Raw genomic sequence first — 21,785 nt, 5'->3', positions numbered from 1 at the left:
CCGTACGAGCGCCGCAGTTCTCATGCAAATCTCAAATTTTAAATGCGCAAGTTTTTTTTCCCTTCGGAAAGCTGTATGAAGTATCTTTATAACGTGTAAACAACCATTAGCGTATTGTATTTATTTTGCGAGTTCTTAAGGCGATTATCTAAGTTTATAAATTGTTTACATTAACATACACACGCACACCTAAAGGTCGCCTTGATTTCAGTTTGTTTAATTTTATTCTTTGCAGCTCATCAATTGAATCGCATCAGAGATTGGGAGGCGCTGCAAACAGTTTGTGGAGACCAAGTTTGTCCATTTGATATTCTAAGCTCTGATTAACTGTGTTAAATGACCTTATCTTTGCTAGTAATCACAGGGATTTTTCGTATTTGCTTGCACTGGTATCATGGTGAAAATCAACCCAACAAGGTCAACTTGTAAACGGATATTTTGAATCCGCAAATTTTTCTAGGCTCGTGTCCATACGCATTCGAAGAATAGGCCCTTGCATCTTCGACTTTTTGAATTCGCTCTCTCGTCTAGAAGTTTTTTAACTTACTAAAAATGAGAAAAGTTTTTTTTGATGTGGACCCTCGTATTCGAATGAATTTAATCCGATGACGTAAAATTGAGTAGTATACTTGACTACGCATGCTCTAAATGAAATATTCAGAAAGAAGATGTGAAACTACAGTGAAGTTGGGTGCGTTTGGATGGCCGAATTCGATTTGACAACCCAATGCATGGAGGCAAAATGATTTAAATCTACAAAGACGTTTGCGAGTTCAAAAATTTCCGTATACTTGTGTGGATGGGGCCTAACTTAGTTTTCTGTGTGTCGATTTCAAGTTCGACAAACCCATATGCATGCATACTTTCATTTCCTTATGTAAGAGTTTTGGATACGTCATACTTTTGAGGAAGATGGAAGAGGTAACAAGTCTTATGGGAAGACACTGGGCTATGAAACCTTAATGAAAAAAAGCTTATAACTTGGTATCAAATTTGCTACGACTAGCTGATTGTTAATTTCTTTTGTAGATTCTGCCACTGCTACACTCAGCATTTCTCCACGGAAAGTTCGTCAAATAAACGACCCTATTTTACAGTTTTTAAATCAATTGCACAAAATCGTATACATCACACAGGTAACTTAATATTTCCATAGTTTTGCCATTATTTACGTATGTTAAACATTTTTTACAAATATTGTATAGTTCTGTTGTATCTTCTTTTGCTATATTCGAATTTACAGTCTCAGTCTTCTCATTTCATAATGAGCTTTTATGAAATATCTTTCATAGAACTCTACATTGCCAACAAGCTCATCTAGTAAAGGCAGTCTGGCAAAAAGGGGTTTCCAGACACAGATCTCAAAATACATCATTCAGTTCTTCTTGAGCAGAGTTCAACAATGTTGATTTTTTGATTCAATGCCGAATTTTGTATTGTTGATTTTCTCACGGGCATCATCGGTTTTTATCTTGCATTTTATTCAAATGGTTCAGATAACTGACCGGTAACAAAAGAAAGCCACATTAAAACACACTTAGTTTAAATCTTTTTTGGCTTGTATGGTTCAACTGCTCATAAACAATCCACTTGAAATAAATGTAATTGTGGAAATACCAAAGATTACATTCATTTGAGCCTTGCAAATATTGCTGGTATTTTAGAAGTGCCACGTGGGTCACTTATTCCTCTAAGATGACGTAGAATCAAAATAAATATTCGATAGAATTAAAGATCTGAGCAGAGATTTTTTTGTACAAAAATCGTTCATTTGCGTCGTAAATCTTGCAACCTATTTATGCTTTATCACATAAAAGTGGAAATTGTTTAACTTCTTCTGTAAATAGTTTTTAATTCTGTATAGAAGTGATATCATTTTGTTCTTTATTTCGGTTATCTCTTTTTCATGGGAAAAATATGAAGGTTTTTTTTCAATATCTAACATACCGCTCACTGCAAATTGGTTGCCTGTGGGGACATGTTCCTTTCCCACGCTTTTGATTAGATGTTATCTCAAGTAAACGCTTAAGTTTGAAATATAAAAATTGTTTTCAAGCTCATGAGATAACGTGAGTTACCGGGAGTTTCATGAGATAATTGTTTTCACACGCGTTTCCATTTTGAGATAATTTCTGATCCATCTCAGAGCATAGGGATACCTTTAAACTCATAGTGAAATCCAAGCTTTAGAGGTGCTCTCTGTGACTTTGACTTTAACTTACCAGCTCAATGAAGAGCCTTTTAATAACTCAACTTCAATTCTTTAGTGTTTATATTGCAGATATATTTGACCATTCTTTCTTTCAAGTTCGGTATTTCATTGTCACTGATATTTCACAGATAGTATCGAGTTGAATAACTAAGGCCAGTTTTTTGCCATCAACCAAGCTTTTTCTTGCATTATCCTCTTGTACTCTTTTTTTTCTCCTTTTCTTCTTAAAGAAATCACGCTTATATTTTCATTTCAGCTTCCACCACCACTGACACCAAATCCGCAGAGAAGAGTTATAGAGCAATTTAAAAGGTCACTTTTTTCGCCTCAGAGCAACTCGACCGACTTGAAAAATGAAATCAAGAAAGTGAGCTCTTTTTCCATCTTAGCGCTAATTTAATGCTATTTTTTTATTATTATGAAAAATCCAGGAGCCAGTTTGTGCACGTTTGTGCACTAGAGCCAAGACTAGTGTATCTGCTTCTTGACATTGGGAGCCGAGGCTTGTTAGTATGAATACACTACGTGAGAATTGAAGCCGAGGCTGGTAATTATGCTACCTGATAATTGAAGCCGAGGCTGGTATATATGCTACGTGAGAATTGAAGCCGAGGCTAGTATATATGCTACGTGGGAACTGTAACCGAGGCTTGTACATTTTGCTTTGTAATATCGTTGTAATTACATACATTTTTTTGGTATGATGCCATCCTTCTTTGATTTTATTTTCCTAGATTTTGGAAGGCTCTAAGGAGCTGCTGGATCTAGATCTTGTTCCTGGCTTGAAAGAAATAACGCGATCAGCATCTACACTGGATGCCTCCTCAGGTATGTATCAAGGTATATAGTGAACAATCTATCAAATGAGTATTTAAAGGAGATGTCAATTTTAAACTGGAAGAAAGGAGACTAGCCTTGGCATTATCGTTCTGATTGTAACCGTTTTCTATCAACAAAAATAGCAAAATATTTTCTTCTTTTAAAGTCGAAACTTACACGTTAATTTGACTTGGCCCTATCGTTTTTAGGTGTTGGATTTCGTAACTTCATTAGCAACAAAACAGACTTCTACTACCCAGGGCCTCAAACCATCTTTTACCTTGTATATTTTACCTTTTCAATTTCCAGTTCCTATTCAACATATCATCTTTCGGCGTGATGGTATAAACCTACTACCAGGAAACGATATTTATCACTATAAGTTCCATGTTTTTCTTTAATCTATTTTTGCTTTATCTCAGTTGATTTTCATTTGCTTTTTGCAGATTCAGAGGTTTTTAACGAAGGTGGAATCTCTTATGAGCATTTACAAGTAAGGGAAACTCACTTTGTGTCTACCTTCGCCTCTACTTTATATTCACATCACATAATATTGCTGCTTTTATTGTGATATCAGATTTTGCTTCATCTAACTAAAAAGATTTCGTTTACAAGAGCCGGAAGCTTTCTTCAAGAACATTTCCTTTTACTCAGGTCAACCTCTTTTCAATTTTGTTGAGAAAGAAGCAGTTTGAAGCAAAATTTCTATATTAAACTTAGAAAATTATTATGCATATGGTTTTTTTATTCAAGCTAGAGTGAAACGTTTTTGAGTGAGCTACGAGTAGGCAATGTTGCATTTGTAATTAATAATGTTTGCACAGATATTTTGGGAAACAGATGTAAATTCAATTCTTCTCCTGCAACTGTAGTATTCAATTCTGTAATGACGTGGCATCTTAAGTACTCTATTAAATATTTTTCTTATCTCTTTGAAATCGCAAAAATCTCTTCATTAAATTAATTAAATTACCAGTCTATATCGATAAGAGTATTGCGTACGCTAGTCAGAACATTTTTGACATTTGAATCATTTTTTGATATTATACTTTTGTTTCAGAAATGAAAATATCATTATTCAACTTAATTTATATCAATTTTGACGTCTCTGAAAATTGTGTTAAAATATTTGTCCTAATTTGTTGTTCTTTGCTCTTTGAAACGTTTTAATTAGAAGATTAGAGTATCCTTTACTTCTTTATGGTTGAAATTACAAGAATCTTTTACACTTTACACCGTATTACGAGCGTGATGTTTGATATATTATGTCTAGCCTTTGGAATTGCACAAAATTAAAACGATCTTCGTTCGAAAATCAAGTAAAGACAATTGGACAATTGGGGCTTACCGAGGGGAGTGGGAAAAAGGTTTCTGATGGGATTAACGCTACCTAGATTTTTCCAAAATTTTGTAACTGTTTTAAGCCGTTTCTTTGACTTTTTGCTTTCTCCCTTGATCGTTACGTTGTTTTTCACGAAATCCTCAATTATTGTATTAACGAATCCCTGCGTTTGAAGATGTTAAACCAGGGAATATAGTTTCTTTATATTAACAAGTTCTTTATTTATTTCAAGTCGCTGATTGAAGGAGTACTTCTGGAGTCCGGATATTATGAGATACCACAGAATTCAAGGTAAGCATGCGCCCGTGAAATTCCAAGGCAACTTTTCTTTGGTCAGAAGATCGAGGCACCACAACTATAGCCTTTGATCGTTGCCTTTTCTAACTTTTTTATCGTTGCATTGGGGTTTGGCGCAGGCTGCCAGTCTGAAAAACATGGTAGATACAAGATGTAAGTGCATTATGATTGGGTTTTTAAATGATTTCACTTGAGTTGTTTTCACGAAGAGAAATATGTTTTCCATAGCCACTTGTTTGTAAACCCAAGCGCAAACCCTGTGTGAAACAAACTGCATCAATATTTGTTGATAAATTACAATTGAATTAAAGTTCTAGGTGAATATCTACTATAGGGCATCATTTAGATAGGATTCCGATAATAATTTACAAAACATTAAGAATAGATTTCAAATATGCCAGTTGATGGCCATTCTACAATTTGGCTGTGTATCGTGTCTCGAGTTGCGTTTCGCTTTTCCCAAAGCGTGGCAAATGAGAAAAAAAGCTCTCTCTTCTTGTACACTCTTTTTTTTATAAGAACCAGTAAATTTGAGTTCAGGCTGATTGTTTTTAATTTTTTCAAAAATCTGAGGCTAGATTGCTCTTAATTTGTTCTTAAATTAAGAGGGTGTAAGCAGTGCGATTTCTAGCTTTTCGTTTTGGGGAGGTGTTCAGGCCTCTTTTGCCAACAAAGTGCGTAGAGACAAACTTAATTTGCCGCCATGTTTTAATATTCACCGAAAAAGCACCCACACATAGCTAAAAATCCTCGTTTCTGAGATAAAACGTTGCTCAAAATTTCATTTTACAGTAGCTCAGCCTCAGCTTGTTCTTAATTTGTTCTTAAATTTTGACCCATTTTGAGGCTCGTGTTCTTATAAAATTGTTCTTATAAAAGAAAAAGAGTGTATGTCATTTGAACTTTCTTTCTACTGCAGGTCGCTCCAGCAAGCTCCACTTGGCCCAATTGACATTGCCAGGTAACGGGCGTGGTATGAACCGCTCCATACCAGCCTCTGCTGCCATTCCAATGCAAGCACTGCCGATTTAACGATGCCTCTCCAAGCACGCGGCCGAGCCTCTATAGAATCACAGCTAAAGCATTTATGGAATTACTGGATGGCAGGCACTAGCTACAGCAGGGGGAATGTATTTTATCGGAAACATTTACCTCAATTCGCAAAATATTTCTTGAAGTAGAGTCAACAATGACATTTTTCATTTCTGATATATCCTTTGCTATCATACAAACGTGAAAAATATCTTAAAACTTGTTGCTTGTTGCTGTTAAAACTTGTCTGTTGGACCCTAAGACCTGTGATTACGACTGATAAACATACTTTTTCGCCTTGCATTGAGAAAGATCCCTTCAATTTTGCACGATGAAGATATTTAAGCTGCATTCTACTTTTTAGTTTTTTTATTGAAATTCTAAATCTGTAAGATATCTATTTCTGTAAGAGGTTACGCATGAATTTAAGGCTTAAAAATTTGCTATGAATGTAATATCTGAAACTCTTAGAGACACCGTGATTGAAAATGCAATTTAAATTTTTCTTCGTGACAAATATTTGCTTTTCTATTTTGATTTCTTCTGCCACGCCAAAAATCGCAGTTATTTGCGTCTATCGTCGTTTGAATTTGGATGGTTCTTCTTTAGGTGAATTTTCAGATGCTCATTCTCAGCTCTGTTTAACTAAGCTAGAAACTAGAAATGTGATTATGTTTAAATTAAGTTATATTGTATTTATGAAAATTAATTGATGTAGGATTTATGGGCAAACAAACTTGATTGATTGTGGATACTGAAAAATATGATCAATTGCAAAATTTGATAAAACGAAGTTGGACCCTTTTAGACTATTTTAGAAATAATCAGATGAAAAATTTCCCTTGCTAGGATATTTCCGTAGGATGAAAGACCATTCACCTTGCCTACTGTTAGCTAACAATTGTTTAGTTCCTTAGTAAGCAGGCGAGTTTCCGTGGACAAACAACAGATGACTTTAAAGTGGAAAAGACAGAGAAACAAAACGACAATTTCCAAAAAACAATCTAATAATAATCTACTAAAATCGATAAAGCTATCGCTACTTAAAATACACAAAAATCAAAAGAAACAAACAAATGCACCGGACACAAATAAGCAAATTTCCTAAAACCTAGCTAAAGACTACTTCTATGAAACAAAAAAGGTAAATTGGCTGAAAACAGAAAACTCCTTTGAAATTGGCACCTATAGGCTATCTCCCTGTGATGAATTTGCATTTGCCATCTACAAATCTTATGAAATAATTTCAAAAAATCAAAGCAGTGTATGCTGCGTTGCTATATGGTACAAGGTGATCAAAATGAGACGTTAAAAAAATTATTCTGTAACCGGGAAAAAACTGCGATGAATAATGTTATACTTTCTCAAGCAACTGAATAATAAATTAAGAACTTTTTTCCAGGAAAAGTTCTGGTTGATTAAACTATTTTCCAGACAAACAAATCTCAACGGAGAGTGGGGTGGGTTACCTAAAAGCCAAACGTTTCCTGGCAAAAACAATACAGGAAATCTAACATAAGGTATTCGGATGGAACTTTCTTAGAAATGTTAAGGACAAGTTGCTCTGCTATAATTTCATGGGTTAGAAATAATGTTTCAGGCAGTAAATTATTTCTTGGCTGGTTACAACTTAAGCATAAAATGCAAATTCATTTTAAGATTTTGAAAAAAAATATCGAGAAAAGTAATATGTTGTGGAGCATAACATTCTAAGCCCAACATGGGCAAAAACCTTTGTAGTTTAAGCCATCTTCACTTTTAAAAGTTCATCCTCTACCAGGATACATTAAACGGGAAGGTACTATTCAAGTTATTGTTTCTAAATAGTATATTTGCAGTTGAAAAGCAACTTTTAAAATATCACCTTTTGACAAAGATTGAAGATAATTGGTGTGTTGGATGACCTCTTAATGTGAATTGGCTTTTGGTAGAAAACATCGAGCGCGCAGAACAATCTGCTCAAATTATAATTAACAGGCAAGAATTTTAAATACTATTGCTGTATATGTGTATCAGAGAAAAAGCAAGAAACTTTCATTCGGTGATATTTAGGAAACTGCTGTTTTTTAAAACCCAATCCATTGATAATATTTGGCAATCTGCATACGGCAAAACAATATTCTATTGTGTCGAAAGCTACTTGCTTTTTCCCCCTAGGAGCACCAAGTCCACCAGAAGAATGGATCTGCTTCTATACTGGAAAGGTTTCTAGAACTGCTGGCTTGTAGAGCCGTTTTATGGATTGATTTTAGATACCCCAAATCCTCCCTAGAATGGTTGTAATATTTGTTTGAGAAAAACGATTCATCTTATGAAAGACTTGATGCCCAATTATATCCATGCTTTTATTTAAGGCACATGTGTGTTATTGTGATGGGCGGCGTTAGCTTACTATAAAAATATAATTTTGATAGCTGTTCATCAGTTTTGATAGCTGTAAGAAATTACGCCAGCGTTGTAAAGTGAGCAATGCTTGGAAAATCTGGTCTTTGAAACAGTTGTTTAACCAAAATCTTTAGTTTGTAGCATGAAAGCAAATTTGAGCCACATCCAAAAACATACATGTGCTGTGTGAATATCCATTGAAAGGGCTGCATCATAAAAACGATTTTTTGTTAAAAATAAACTAACAAGTCGTGAGTCAGTTCCTTAAAAGAACTACCAAATTTTCCCATATACAACTGGTCTTGACAGATAAATAAACGCTGCAAATCTATATACTTCGTCACAAACAGTTGAAATTGCATTGGTTTTATAAATAGGCCGTCCAATTTATAGGCCATCCAACTTATAGGCCAAAACCACATACAGAAACAGTGCTTAGGGTTGATATTAACAGGAGAAATTATGGTTTAGTCAATGAAATCCACCGTTACATACTCTACCAGGTTTACTCATAGTAAGTAAATTCGGTATTCCATGCAATACTTAAACTTTGAGGACTTCACAGGATTTCAGGGCTATAAAACTATACAAGGAAAATGCATATAAGGACATGATTAACAAAAACCCTGACAGGACATTAGCAGAGAGAATGATAAATAACGTGGATTGGAAAAAACAAAAATGAAGGAAATCATATGATGATTTGTTACCAAATCTCACTGAACTTTGTGTTATTCAAAGATAAAGCTATACGTAAAAAGCTTTAGACAAGTAAAAATAAGTCTCCAATTTCTGAATAAAAGTCAACAGAAAAAAAATTTTATAATCTAATCTAACGAAGTAGTCTTGGTTTTACCCTAAAAAGCTGCAAATTCTTATTAAAAGAAAAAGCTAAGCTAAAAACAAAAAGAACATATCTATTTAAAAAATGTCAATAAACATTACCAATGTCCAAGCTAAAACAGGTCATCTTAGTTAGAGAAACTATCGAAAAAACAAATTACCATTAAACTGACGAAATAATCAACTAATTTCTTTAGTCTGAAGAAATCAAGTAGGAATTCAGATGGAACATTTTACTGCTTTAAACGGCATTATTTCAACAACATTTTGCCGAACATAATAAAAACATTTGTCTACAATTCTAAGTACAATTTTCGACAATTACTTCAAATACTAACGTTTAAAATCAAATGAATTTATTCTCAAATCAACATGCAAAAATATTTCGAAGTTAAAATTTGACCGCTTTGTTAAACCGAATGGATTTTAAAAACATCTTGTCTGCTATCTACTTCCGAAAAGATAGTTTTCTTTGAAAATCCACTCAATAGATTTTTAGTTTTAAAAACATTTCTCTTTCACTAGATTTCCATACCCTTGTGATCATAGGAATCCATGCATTTAGCACAAAGAACAAAACATGAACTTCACCCATCACTGAAATTAAGAGAACAAATGTCACTATCAGGCTATCGTTTAAAGATAACATAACATGATAAAAAAGCCGATTTTCGACTCGAAAAGAGAGGTAGCGATTGGCTTCCATCAAATGATATCATTCAATACGTTTTAGGAATCAGGAGTTTCATAAAAAGTATGCCAAAAAGTGATTCGGAGTAGCATTTTGTTGCCTGTCTCAACTGGATGATATGCTGACCCTAATCTGATCAAAAATTCCACAGCACATGACTAGTTGCTAATTCCATACTTGATACCTTCGAATTGCATTGTATTGTATCTTTTTCTACCTAGCATCCGAAATTAGTTTTTAGGAAACTGAGAAGTTTGTGCTTATCGAGCAGTGTCCTGGCCCTTCCTCTCGATGTGACCACACCTCGTGATTCCTGGAAATACAGAGAGCTGGCGACTCTTCTCACTCTGGTTGAACGTTTGGTCAGGCCAGGGCTCTTGGGTTTGTAGTCAGCGCCTCTAACAACTGAGTCATCTTCGCATTCAATTAGCGCACCCCCACCCCCCCCCCCCCCCCCCCGCCCTCCATTGAGTGTCCCGGGCAAATTATTGAAGATTGCAATAATTAAAATTGTAATTACATTTATTGCAGAAAACCCTTTAAGACAACAAACAGTTCAATGAACTTCAGGTGTAAGTCAATTAAGTTGCTTCATTAAAGTTCGTTTGAAAACAAGAAACGTAAAATCTTACCCTTTAAAAAACACATTCAAATTCTTATTTCCTGAAATGAGAATTGAGAGTCTCAAGACACTGTATGCGGCAAGGCAGGTAGGGCCTAACTGATATCAAACAGAGACATAGTTATATTATTTTATTCAAAAAGCTTGTTTAGAAAAACTTAGTCAACGTCTAAGACTCTGATAGAAGGAATAGATCAAAATTTTCAATGACAAGGGAAAGCCAAGCAAAATTTTCAAAGCAAAAAGTAAAAATCATTAGGAGATTTCTGCGTCAAAGCGATAGCATATTGCTGTCCAAACATCATAACATTATGATTTTGTTAGGGTTCCTTAAGTATAGACCATAAGAGGCCTAAGTGCTATTTTTGCCCTGAATTTTTAAAATAAAACACTTTCAGAAAATGTTGCCTTCTTGCATCAAATAATTTATGACTTTCCCCTGAAAGTGAAGGACAAGGGCAAGCATCATTTTTAAATCTCAGTCAACCCCTTATTAAATATCAAATACTTCCATGCTGATATCACAAATAAGTCTGAGAGAGAAGTCGCTTTGATAGAATGAATTGAATTGCTACCTTGCATACGCTGCATAGACCACGCGATGTTGGTCATCGACGATAGCCTCGCCTGGATGCTGTAATTGTTGAGATGACCCTGCGTGCATACGAGACACGGAGGCATCATGGGACTCAGGACTGCCTACTATGAAATGAGACTCCTGAAACAAAAGCGTTGTATTATAAACACTGTTTGGTTAACCGGGGAAATACTTTTAAACATACTATGGCAATAAACACTGCTTTAATTAAGTATAAAATAGACTCAAAAAATGAATTTCGTTACAGTGTAAACAATGTCTCAAAGTTTTGGTGTAAAGTCAGGAAAAAAGCGAGATCAGAGGGAAAAAAGCGACAAAAATCGGTGGAGAAAATTTGAATGTTTGAGTTGGAGAGACAATTTTTGTACATTGATTAATTTTTCACAAAATTTCGGTTGTCAGTCCAAACAGATTAAACTTGGGAGTCCAATGAGAATTCGGGAGTCCCAGTGCAAAAGGAAAGTTCACCACAATACGACAACAAAGAGGAAAGCTGATTGCAACTCGGAGAAGAGTAGTGGCAAAACTGCCTTGAAATCTGCAAAAGTTTCTGAGACTCGATAGTCGTAAATGTTTTCAATATAGAGCTTAAGCATTTTCTTAAATTATCTTTAATAGACATCGTTGCATTTGAACGCAAATGTTTTTTTGCATGGATTGGGAAATTTCGCCCAGAACTCACATGAAGTTGGGCAAATATTTTTGAAAACCAGATCTGTTTTCAATCAGCATTTTAGAAAGCAAATAATGAAATTCAAAATCTGCGAGAATTCATCATATTTGAACAAAAATCACACTTCTGGCGAATTTCGAGTCTGTTTATATTCCTTAATTTATTCTTGAACTTTAGCAGTTTAGAGCTGCATTTTTTTTAAAAACTTCATTCTTATATAAAGCTATGTACCTGCATTAGAATCAGGAGAATGAAAATAAACAAAACTGTTTACCTCGACTTGTCCATGATGCGAAGGAGCCTGGGGTTGGGAGACATGCCACGAACTCTGAGGAGCGTACCCCGCGACGGTTGGAACCGCAGTCAAGTACTACAAAAGAAGGTATGCTTCGTCAGGATATGTATTTGCAGTCAGCAATCATGAAGAAAGTTGGATGAGTAGTATTGGGGGGAGAGACCGGGGGAGAGGGATTAGGGTGGTCTAACGGGTTAGCATGAAAGAATGGGAATCAGAATTCGGCGAACCAGCTTCCATGGCCAATTCATCACACATGCAAATATGTCATATGACACAGGTATGTGATTTCTCTGTGACTGTAAGGATCAGGTGACTTGAGATAAGCTCAGGAGAATCTTAGAAATACGTCTAAACACATAGATTAGATTAATCATACACTCTTTAAAGCAATCAAACAGTCGAATTCCTGAATTTCATTTGATATGGTCTTTGGTCATGTTAGATAGCAGAGGGTCGGGTAGAATGGGACCCTGCGGAGCAGCAGCCTTGATGCAAGCAGTAATTGCTTTTCAAAAGGTTGATCATGCAGAATACTTGTGTATGTAAGCATAGATTGGTTGCTTTTATCGATCTTAAGGTTCTTTATATGCAGGAAAGCAATCAATTGAAACGAAATTGCTTGACAGCATTTAGTAGTTAGATGGAATTTGTTAATCAACTGTCGTTACTTCATCGCGAAATCTTGCAAAAATGGACATTCAGTATTTGAAAAATGTAATATATGCTGAACATGGTTCTAATTCGGAACATAATCCCAGGGATCTTCGTTCCATTGCTTTGCTGAATCTCCTTAATGACAATGAAATCTACTCCAGCTATTCGTGTTATTTCATATAGGGCCACATGATGGCGCGTTTATCTAATATCCGAAATGGAATTAGATAACTAAAAATTATTGAAAGCAACGTATGACAATTGCGGTCTGGATCAGGAAAGACAAAGCCAGCCAATGAAATGTGCGAGAGCCAGTCTAGATTACGAAAGTATTTTTCTTTATCGAAATATACTTCGCAGCTTCAGGAGGCGACAATTTTGATCGTCTTGGAGGAAAAATTGGCTAGTCTAGATAAAAAAGGGGGCAAGAATGGGGTTTCTCAAGACCGGTTTCGCCCTCATGGTACAAGTTCGGCGAAAGCAACTCAACGAATCAGTGAATGGGTGAACGTGGCCAGTCGCTCAGTTGAATACTAAATTGAGCTACTAGACGAACGTTCATGTAGCGAAGAAGGAAGTAGCGCGCATGCTTATAAATGCGTTTGCTCAGTCGCGCGACAAGAGGGAATCAAGTGGAAATCCGGCTTGACAACGAGATTCTACAAGGCGCAGTCCAGGGTTGACTCTGTGGATAAACACAAATTACCATTGATGAAGGTTGTACAGAACGGCTAACAGAAAAATATAAAATGAGACTGAACGCATTTGGGAGGCTTTTTTGGAGTTAAATGTTATTACCGATCTTCTTAGCCAAGAAAAAATACTATTTAAGCAGAAAACAATAACTTGGCGATATGATTGAAAATTGCCGACAATGGGGCCCCTACCCCCTCATACTTCAGTGGTGGACTTTAGCACCCCTACCGCATCTGACCTAACATATGTCCATCCCTAAATCCCTCAATTCGGATATCTTGGAAAGCATATTACAAAAACCAATACGCTTTAAGGTAGTTAGCAGATCTGAAATGCTTTTTGGGCCTTATTCTGCGACAAAAATAGAGTTAGCAAGTGTGACGTCACAAAAACTATTTTTAGAATTTTCGAATTTTGACCACATAACATGAAAGAACACTATAAAATACTCCCATATATGCAATATCCGTTAAATTTGTCAAAAATTGGGTTAGCTATGGACAATAGAAGATTTTAAATTCGCCAACGGATTACTGCTAGTATGGCTCGAGACCAAATTACAGGTTTGATGGGGCCAGACCTTGTGCTCATCTGGTCATATCTCAGCCAATTCGTAATACCTTTAACTGATTTTGCAGATTTAGAGGTATTTCATAATGCTCTTTCAGGTTATGAGGAAAAAATTCAAAAATTCTAAAAATAGATTTTTGTGACGTCATCACTTGACAACTCTATTGGCTATGAATCTTCGTGACCGGATAAACTCTTTTTAATTATTAGTCTTTGTAAGGCCTTTGTGTATTTGACATAATTGCACAACCCTTTGGTCGCATCAATTCAAATTATGACAATATCAGGGCGTGGGTTTTTAAAGAGCAACACTTTCTTCAATCTGCTGTCCCTCAATTGAGTAAAACCATTCATGTTAATTTGGGTTTCCATTCATTCTTACAATTCGTTCTGTATTGTTGCTACAAGCAAATTGAGAACGTTCAAAACCTGCCAGAAAATGGTTGAAAAAAACGAGTGAGATATCGCGTGACTCGAGTCAAAAGCAGCTTGATTGCGTGACCTAAACTGAGTTTTCTCAAGCACTGTAGAGTAAAGTAAAGGTTAAGCTAAGTCAGTCGCTCTGTGATTATGCGATGCATCGTAAACAAAGCCACGGAGACAGCATAATTCTGCTGCTTGCGCTGAACATGAATGGCAACCATTTAAAATTGATGGGGTGTACACAGATCAGTAGTAATGCTACAAAACAGTTTAATACTTTGTAATCAAAGGGCATGACAACAAAGAGGTCAAAAAGAAAATATCTGTCACATGCTACCTGAAAGGGAAAATCTCAAATAAAAGGCAGCTGCCAAGAGGCCTGTCAATGTTACCAACATCTTTTCAAAGAAACTTAAGTCCTAATTACTTTTCCACCACGAGACACTCGTTTTTTACAGCCTAATTACCAATTGTACCTTTACAACACGACCAACAATACACTCAAGTGCTAGTCGACCGTCCGGCAAACATTTTTCATTTCAATTCATTAACAGTCAACCAACTTGACAGCAAAATCGAACAAAAAATCATTGATTCTAGTTCAGATTCTTACAGGTTCAATTAATTAAAAGGAAGCAAAACATTTAGAAACAATGAACTGTCTTATGCACCTTTATCCCGTATATCAAGTTGAGTGGCATGCGACTGCATTAGATACCAGAAAACGAAAAGCAAACAGAAAAACACTCACCCCTCCGCTAGGTAATTGCATCTGGGCCATCTGGCTGGTTAAATGAGGCATTACATTTTGTTGGAAATGAGTTATGGCCGGAGGATCAACAGAAGTTGGGCTCATTGGTACCTGAAAGATGGGATGTAAACAAATACTTTAAGCAACAATAAATGCAGGAATCTTTAACAAAGTTCCAGTTGCTTGTGTCATACAAATGCCGCTCTACTGAATAGGTTATGGGACACTTGTTTGGCTTCTGAATCAGCTTGAATTTTAGGAATCAGTTTTACTGTTCGCCATTTGATAAAGCAACGAATTTCTTTATGAGCTAAATACAAAATAATTTACTTTAATTTGGTAAGTCTAGGACATAAAGTTTACCAAATTAAGATGCGCTTGCACTTTTTACCGCTCTAAGAAAAAGACTCTTAGCAAATGGCTTTGAGCAAATTTCTTTTAGCAAATGGCCCTTAGCAAATGGCTCTTATACAATGACGTAAAAGGGAATAAACGCGATAAAAATGATTGGATAAATACGAATGAATGAATCAAGTAAAATCAATTAATTGCCCGTTGGTTATCTGAGCTGAGCAAATTGCTAGCTACGGACCTAATCTAGAGTGATGTTATGATCAAGCCAGTTTACTTGGCCCTCTTCAAAACCAATAAATCTCAAGAGATTATTAATAGTCTTTTGAGATACTTCATGTCTCCCATGGGATTAATGTAATTCAAAAGCTAAGTGCTTGGATATAACTTGTGTTTGTAATCAAGGTCTGTTTGGAGGCCTGTTTGGCTAAAGGATCAGTTTTAAAGTCGGGAAGCATCAACTTCAGCAAACAATCAAAAGACAAAATAAAAGAGGACAACTCACGGCAACAGCATAAGGCTGCGATTGGACCCAGCCAACACCGCCTGTCACTGGTTGCTAAAAACAAACAGGGGAAATGCATGAAATAAACGCAATCGGCATTGTGTACATGTAAAGGGAGATGTCAAAACATTTAACAAGGCCATGTTAAATACAACTCGCAAATGAAATTTAAAAACCATCATATTATAATTACCTGATAATGGCTTCCACTTGATCCTTGAGTATATGAAATCTAAAAGGCAAAATGGGAAGAATTGAGACATTATAAATAATTGCTGTGTTTATTTGTATTTAGTTGGAAAAGGCACGCCCGGAATGTGGAAGTTCACGTCGGGAGAAGCCAATGGGAGAAGCTCACACATGGTTGCTGTGAATAGCTTAAACCGGGGTTAGGATATTAATTCGAATTCAGAAGTTTAGTACTGCCGACATTTTGTATTAAGGGTGTGTGTATGATACTATGTAATGAAAATGTTCCATGTGAAACATTTTTCAACCTAGCAAGGCATTACAAAAAGATGGGGGATTGATTTTCATGTAGTTTTTTAGTTAAAGAGTTTTAGAACTTGTCCAGAAAATTCCAAATAGGTCGTTTTCTCATTTAAACTTGACGAACGTGCTTGAAAACATTTGAATTCTAAGTGAGAAAAATACTACTTTTTAAGAAATCACAGTCTATAGGGAAAATTTTTAAAGGGAAAATTGGCAAGGTCTGAAAAGTTAGGAAAATCCATAAAAATTCGGCATAATGGAGAAGTCACATACCATTCCTTGGCCTGGCATCACAGCGGTCACTCTCGTATTCCCAGGGGTACTGATTGGACTTCTGTGAACAAAATCAATCAACTGCTTAGTTTTAAACGTGAAAGGGATTTGGTTTACCGAAATCTACGTAAAATTCTAACGGTTGTCGTTATTCTCAGGCATTGAAAAGTGATACCTATCAAAAAAATGACAATTTAGATTGATGTAAGCTGTTTAATATTATGTTTTCAAGGTAGTGCACCAAGGGAAGGTTAATACCCTTGAGATTCGTGGAACCGGAATATGCAAGGCTTTCATGGCATTGAATGTTATTAGGCTGGCATTCTTAAGCAAGGATAATGCATCTGCGAGTATACTGAAAAGTTACTTACGTAGAATGTGTCACATCATAAGTGGTCAAGTAGCCACCGGCCTAAGAAAAGGGAAAGGCAAGATTAGCAAAGGCCAAACACACAAAATCATTGCAGACTAATTTCCAGTACAAGCAGAAGCTTTATACGGCAAAGAAACAGCAAGAGACAGGCAAACCATCATACGATATTCCGTTTTCTGTCGATAAACATTGGATATTTAGAATAAAATACTTTCTTAAATCAAGAAAACTGGCTAAACTCACAGCACTTTTACACAAGATCGATAATTGTTGGTCCAGTCAGGTTTTATGTCAATTACTTATACGCTAATCTCAATAAAATTTCAGATGTTAAGTGAAATTTATAAATTTGATTGGTTCAACTTTAAGAATGAAAAGCATATTTAAAATTGAAACTCCGTAAAGCAGAGCGGACAAAATAGTATCGAAAAAAATCATCTGAAATATATTCATATGCCTTGTTATAAATAAAACAAATAAAAAATATATGTGATAACCGGGATATTCATTAAAGTTAGGGCTTAAATTTTAAAGCAATGAATTCCGAAACTAACATTAAATAAATGAAAAGTGCATGAGAATAAAAAAAAATATTTGAATGTTTAAAAAAATGGTGGTTATAATGCTTTAACAAAAATTAATGTTTTTCCACAAATTTACCTCATTATCCCGCCAGACTTTCTCTACAAAAGATGAATTAAAACTATGTTACAAATGAGAAACACCAAAAAGATTTTTCGATAACAAAACAATCGGGAATAATACGAAAAGAAATTTAGTCCATTAAATACCTTGATGTTGCGGCCTTTTCTTTGGACCACCATCTGCAAATTTTACCAACAATGGTTCTGTGCTTCCTAACAAATTGATAATCAAAGAGAATTAGCTTCCATTTACAAAAATATGAACCAAATAAAAAAATTGGTCAATTTATGACAACAGGATAACTATCATTTCATTAAAAAAACAGCCTCGTGTGCAAGAATTTTGATGAAATTTGTCAAAATGAAAAACAAAAGGTTGACATGCTTAATATCAGGAAGCGTATCCAAAGGCTTCTTGTTTTCACTTCTTCAGGCTTCACTCTGATATTGTTTTTCTCACACTGACTCTGTTTATTGTTTATCTCACAGATCTATCCGCACCCATCTGCAGGTTTATAACTCTCTTATTCTCTGCAAATCTGAAGTTTAGGATCTTAATCTAAAATTATTTACATTTAGATTTCCAAATAACTAAAATCCCATTATTGGTGTAGACTTCGCAAATCAAAATAACTTGCAGTGAAACTACATTCGCAAAGAGTTGAATTACCAAAAATAAAAATAAAATTAAATGATTTAAACGCACATAACACTTCGGCACGGCTAAAAGGCATTGACAAACTGTCTTAGCTCATCAAGTTCACAATTACAAACAAGGTTACTTGCATCCGCTTAAAAAAACATTAAAAGTATCCTTTTCGGAAATAATTAATTCATTATTCACGAAAGGTATTCTCTTCGAGAAAACAATGAGTATTGATGTAATTCTGTGCTCTTGGACCATAGACTTCGCCGTCTTTTCTCTAATTCCTAGTGGGAGCGAAGTATTATATTCTTTCGATAGCGTATCTAAGATCAACCCAGATTAATCATGTAAAATGCAACACACGCCAATATTCGAACATCTTTAAGATAAGACCCTACCTTGCAAACTCTGTCCGCATAATTTAGCGATTATGTTTTCGCAAATTTCTTGGCTTTCCATCCTGTAAATAAAAGGAAAATAGAATAAATGTTTGCGAATTTTGTCAGGACGACGAGTTCGCAACAACAAAGCATTTTTACTTTTATAGTTAATTAAAAAATTATATTCATGTACCGCAAATCCTCGAATAAACCGCCCAAACGCCCGAATAAGCCACCCCCTCTCGAATAAGCCCCCACCTAAAAAGTCATTTTTGCAAATAAGCCCCCCCCCTCGAATAAGCCCCCATGGGCGCTTATTCGAGGTAAGCATAATTGCAGAATAATATCTTATTTCAAGAAAGCCCCCACAGGACAATAGCTTTACAGTATCACTTCCTTCGACTGGAGACCAAAAAGCAAATAAGCGACTTTTGTGATGATAAAAAATTACAATATTTGTTAGATCTTCACGTAGCACTTTATAACTCTTTTAATGATCTCAGTTGCTGTAACTAGAAGCTCAAAATGCTCATGTTATGTTTTGTCCATTCAATTGGTCAACAAGAATTTCCGTAATTTTCTTGCTCTTTGCCATGGCTCTCGCACTTTGAAATAAGCCCCCTTCGAATAGGCCCCCCTCGAATAAGCCCCCACTCAAAATTCATTTTTGCAAATAGCCCCCCCCCCCGGATTTACGATATCTTATTTGCCATTTTTTTAAAATCACGAAAGAAAGGCCCAGAAAGTGTACTCGAGGCTCGCCACCCAGGTGATTCTCTTTTTGTAATTACATAAGAGCATAGCGTGATTGGATAGAACATTCGGAATGCAACCACAAGATAACGAGCTAGACAGTGGCAATAATTTGATACAGACCAGCCAATTAAAATAGCTCCTGATCACTAGGGTTCCCACAGAAACGATACTTTAGTTGCTAGCTAACAAGTGACGTGTGACATTGCAAGGAAACCTTATGTCAACTTAAATAATTGGCAAATTTTAAAATAAAAGGTAAACTTTGTAATGTTTATAATCGCAGTTGTCATAAAAATTCAGAAAATGACAATAAAGCTGTCCCGCAAACACGGCTGGGTGTGACATCATGTGACAAGTTTTAATAGTTTCAAATGATTGTTCATATACAATCTTTAATTAAAATCCAAACTGAATCCTAAATGCGTCCAGGTAGTTAAATAGTACTCAAATAAAGCCACATTATCCACCTTTTATGGTTTAGACTTCAAAAAGCAAAAGCCCTGCAAAGTACTTTCACAGCCAAGTTATTTTTAGCTTAAGAGTCTCAGCCTTACTTACACCGATACTTTAAGTCAGGGGTCTGGAAGTCAGGCTAATAGCTTAACCAACTGGAAAATAACCAGCAGAAAACTAGTTAATCGAAAGAGCGTCGACTGTCGCACAAGAAACGTAGGGGTTAGCGATGCGGAGTCAAGGGAGGTACGCCCATTTTCTAAAAAGGCGCACATTGTTTTACTGGGTATAAGAGCACTTGGCTCCAGTTCCAGCCTGGCGTTACTTTCTTTACCAGTCTTTACCACGGAAATCTTTATCTACTCACCTAGCAAACCCAACACCTTTACTGTAACCATTTCCATCTTTCAATATCCTGGTCGATATTACACGGCCATACATCGATAGCATTTGCTGTAATTGCTACACAGAAAAATTATATGATTTAGTCCCAACTTAGTCATTCAAACCTGATCGTTAAAAACCATCGAATGCAAGGTTTAGAAAAGGGAAATGTCGCCGAGGCGCACTGTGAAATTTCTTTCAAATTTTCTTCGTATACAATTAAACATAAATAGCTGTTTCATAAGGTTTGTATACGCTTGGTACGCTGGTTATTATTTCCAAAGCTTGTTTATCATTGCATGGACCACTAACGCTTACAAAACCTAGGTTTGCTAGATCAGCCAATAAAGGCAACGAGTTTGTGGTATTTTGTGCCCCTGTGTAATTTTAACATTGAAAATAATATATTCGTTGATGCAAGTTTACGATACAAATGTTATGACATTTCTTCATGTTAAATAAATGAGAAAAAAGTAATGAATTCAACTTACACTTTCATCAATATTCTTTGGTAAATTTGAGAGGTATAAATTTGTAGGGTCTTGCTCTTGTTGCTAAAAAATGAGTTTAAACAAATTTCACACTTGCATTGTTCGTATTTTTTCTCTAAGACGATATCATAAACGCAAATCTTACAAATGTTTCGTCAAGAAAGCAAGATAGATTTACTATCCTCAGATTGAATCGAATAACTATCATCAGATTTACTATCATCAAAATGAATTAAAAAAAACAGGGAAAAAACATGAACAGAGTGTTTCCTAATAACACGTCTCAACGAGAATACTTGCAAGAAGGTAGCTACTTGAGTGATTAACTTGTGGTAAGAAATAAGCTGACCAAGCAAGGCACTCCTATGCTACCAAGGCGTACACATGTGGGTTTTTTGCGGATAACCATTTTGTTCCAAAGTGTATTAAATTAGGTACAATGCGTTTAGTGTAATTGGCAAGAAATTTTGAGACTAGAACTCTGGACTACTATAGTTTCTAATATTGTCTAGGAGGAGATCTTTACAAACCAAGAAGTTGCTGGACTCAAACATTTTGCACAACGAAAGATAAGCAGCAGAATACAACAACAGCAACAGACACAACATCAACAACAACAACAACAACAGAAACAATATGTTTAAAAGTCCTTGCTGATTCACATATTTGTGACCCAAAACAAACTACATCCAGCTGACTAAATGCACATTCTCGGTACAGTGAAGGTAGTCACTTACGACAGACATTTTTTGCTGATTTGCACAAATATGTTCCCTTCTCTCGTTGCAAAAACCCCAAATTACAACCAATCTCAGAAAAACGATCTGTTAATTCTCTATGAAATTACGAGACTGGAAGTTAAGCGGATCAACTACTCACTCACCCTCGCCATTTGGGCTTGGATTCCTTTACTCTGAAGTGCAGCTACAGCCCGCTGAGCTGAAATCGGGCTATCAAAATCAACAAAACCATAACCTGAAATAAAAATAGAGTTGGAAACATTTGGAAATGAAAGATGAAAACTTGGGGTATTGGGCTTTTAAACGATTCAATCACATTATACAAAAAGACAAGATGGAATTGCACACACAGAGAGGAAAGAAATTGAAAGATAACAAGGCTGGTAGTAGT

At 35.7% G+C, this 21,785-nt stretch overlaps 2 protein-coding genes across 4 annotated transcripts in view; one reads left to right on the top strand and one right to left on the bottom strand.

Moving 5' to 3' along the window:
• The window catches only part of LOC135682580 (serine/threonine-protein kinase Nek10), a 32,066-nt gene extending 24,914 nt beyond the window's left edge, over window positions 1-7,152 (top strand). The window contains exons 34-40 of the mRNA XM_065197540.2: window positions 236-294; window positions 1,030-1,136; window positions 2,469-2,579; window positions 2,947-3,040; window positions 3,478-3,524; window positions 4,606-4,664; window positions 5,590-7,152. Coding sequence (XP_065053612.2) covers window positions 236-294; window positions 1,030-1,136; window positions 2,469-2,579; window positions 2,947-3,040; window positions 3,478-3,524; window positions 4,606-4,664; window positions 5,590-5,635 — 523 coding nt within the window. The 3' untranslated portion in view covers window positions 5,636-7,152. The remainder of the gene's footprint in view (window positions 1-235; window positions 295-1,029; window positions 1,137-2,468; window positions 2,580-2,946; window positions 3,041-3,477; window positions 3,525-4,605; window positions 4,665-5,589) is intronic.
• The window catches only part of LOC135682582 (RNA-binding motif, single-stranded-interacting protein 2), a 30,298-nt gene continuing 15,204 nt past the window's right edge, over window positions 6,692-21,785 (bottom strand). For all 3 annotated transcript variants that reach the window (XM_065197545.2, XM_065197543.2, XM_065197544.2), the window contains exons 7-21: window positions 21,538-21,629; window positions 20,655-20,717; window positions 20,147-20,241; window positions 18,589-18,650; window positions 17,692-17,757; window positions 17,561-17,583; window positions 16,899-16,939; window positions 16,528-16,588; window positions 15,956-15,994; window positions 15,763-15,816; window positions 14,907-15,017; window positions 11,789-11,884; window positions 10,819-10,961; window positions 10,254-10,284; window positions 6,692-9,527 (exon numbers count right to left, since the gene is read on the bottom strand). In XM_065197545.2, the coding sequence (XP_065053617.1) occupies window positions 10,278-10,284; window positions 10,819-10,961; window positions 11,789-11,884; window positions 14,907-15,017; window positions 15,763-15,816; window positions 15,956-15,994; window positions 16,528-16,588; window positions 16,899-16,939; window positions 17,561-17,583; window positions 17,692-17,757; window positions 18,589-18,650; window positions 20,147-20,241; window positions 20,655-20,717; window positions 21,538-21,629 (953 nt within the window). In that variant the 3' untranslated portion in view covers window positions 6,692-9,527; window positions 10,254-10,277. The remainder of the gene's footprint in view (window positions 9,528-10,253; window positions 10,285-10,818; window positions 10,962-11,788; window positions 11,885-14,906; window positions 15,018-15,762; window positions 15,817-15,955; window positions 15,995-16,527; window positions 16,589-16,898; window positions 16,940-17,560; window positions 17,584-17,691; window positions 17,758-18,588; window positions 18,651-20,146; window positions 20,242-20,654; window positions 20,718-21,537; window positions 21,630-21,785) is intronic.

This window comes from Rhopilema esculentum, chromosome 16 (assembly GCF_057945365.1).
Source record: "Rhopilema esculentum isolate cy_ngs chromosome 16, ASM5794536v1, whole genome shotgun sequence".
NCBI classification, from domain to species: domain Eukaryota; kingdom Metazoa; phylum Cnidaria; class Scyphozoa; order Rhizostomeae; family Rhizostomatidae; genus Rhopilema; species Rhopilema esculentum.
Note: the sequence above shows the minus strand (reverse complement) of the source record. Positions and strands in the feature narration are given on the sequence as shown.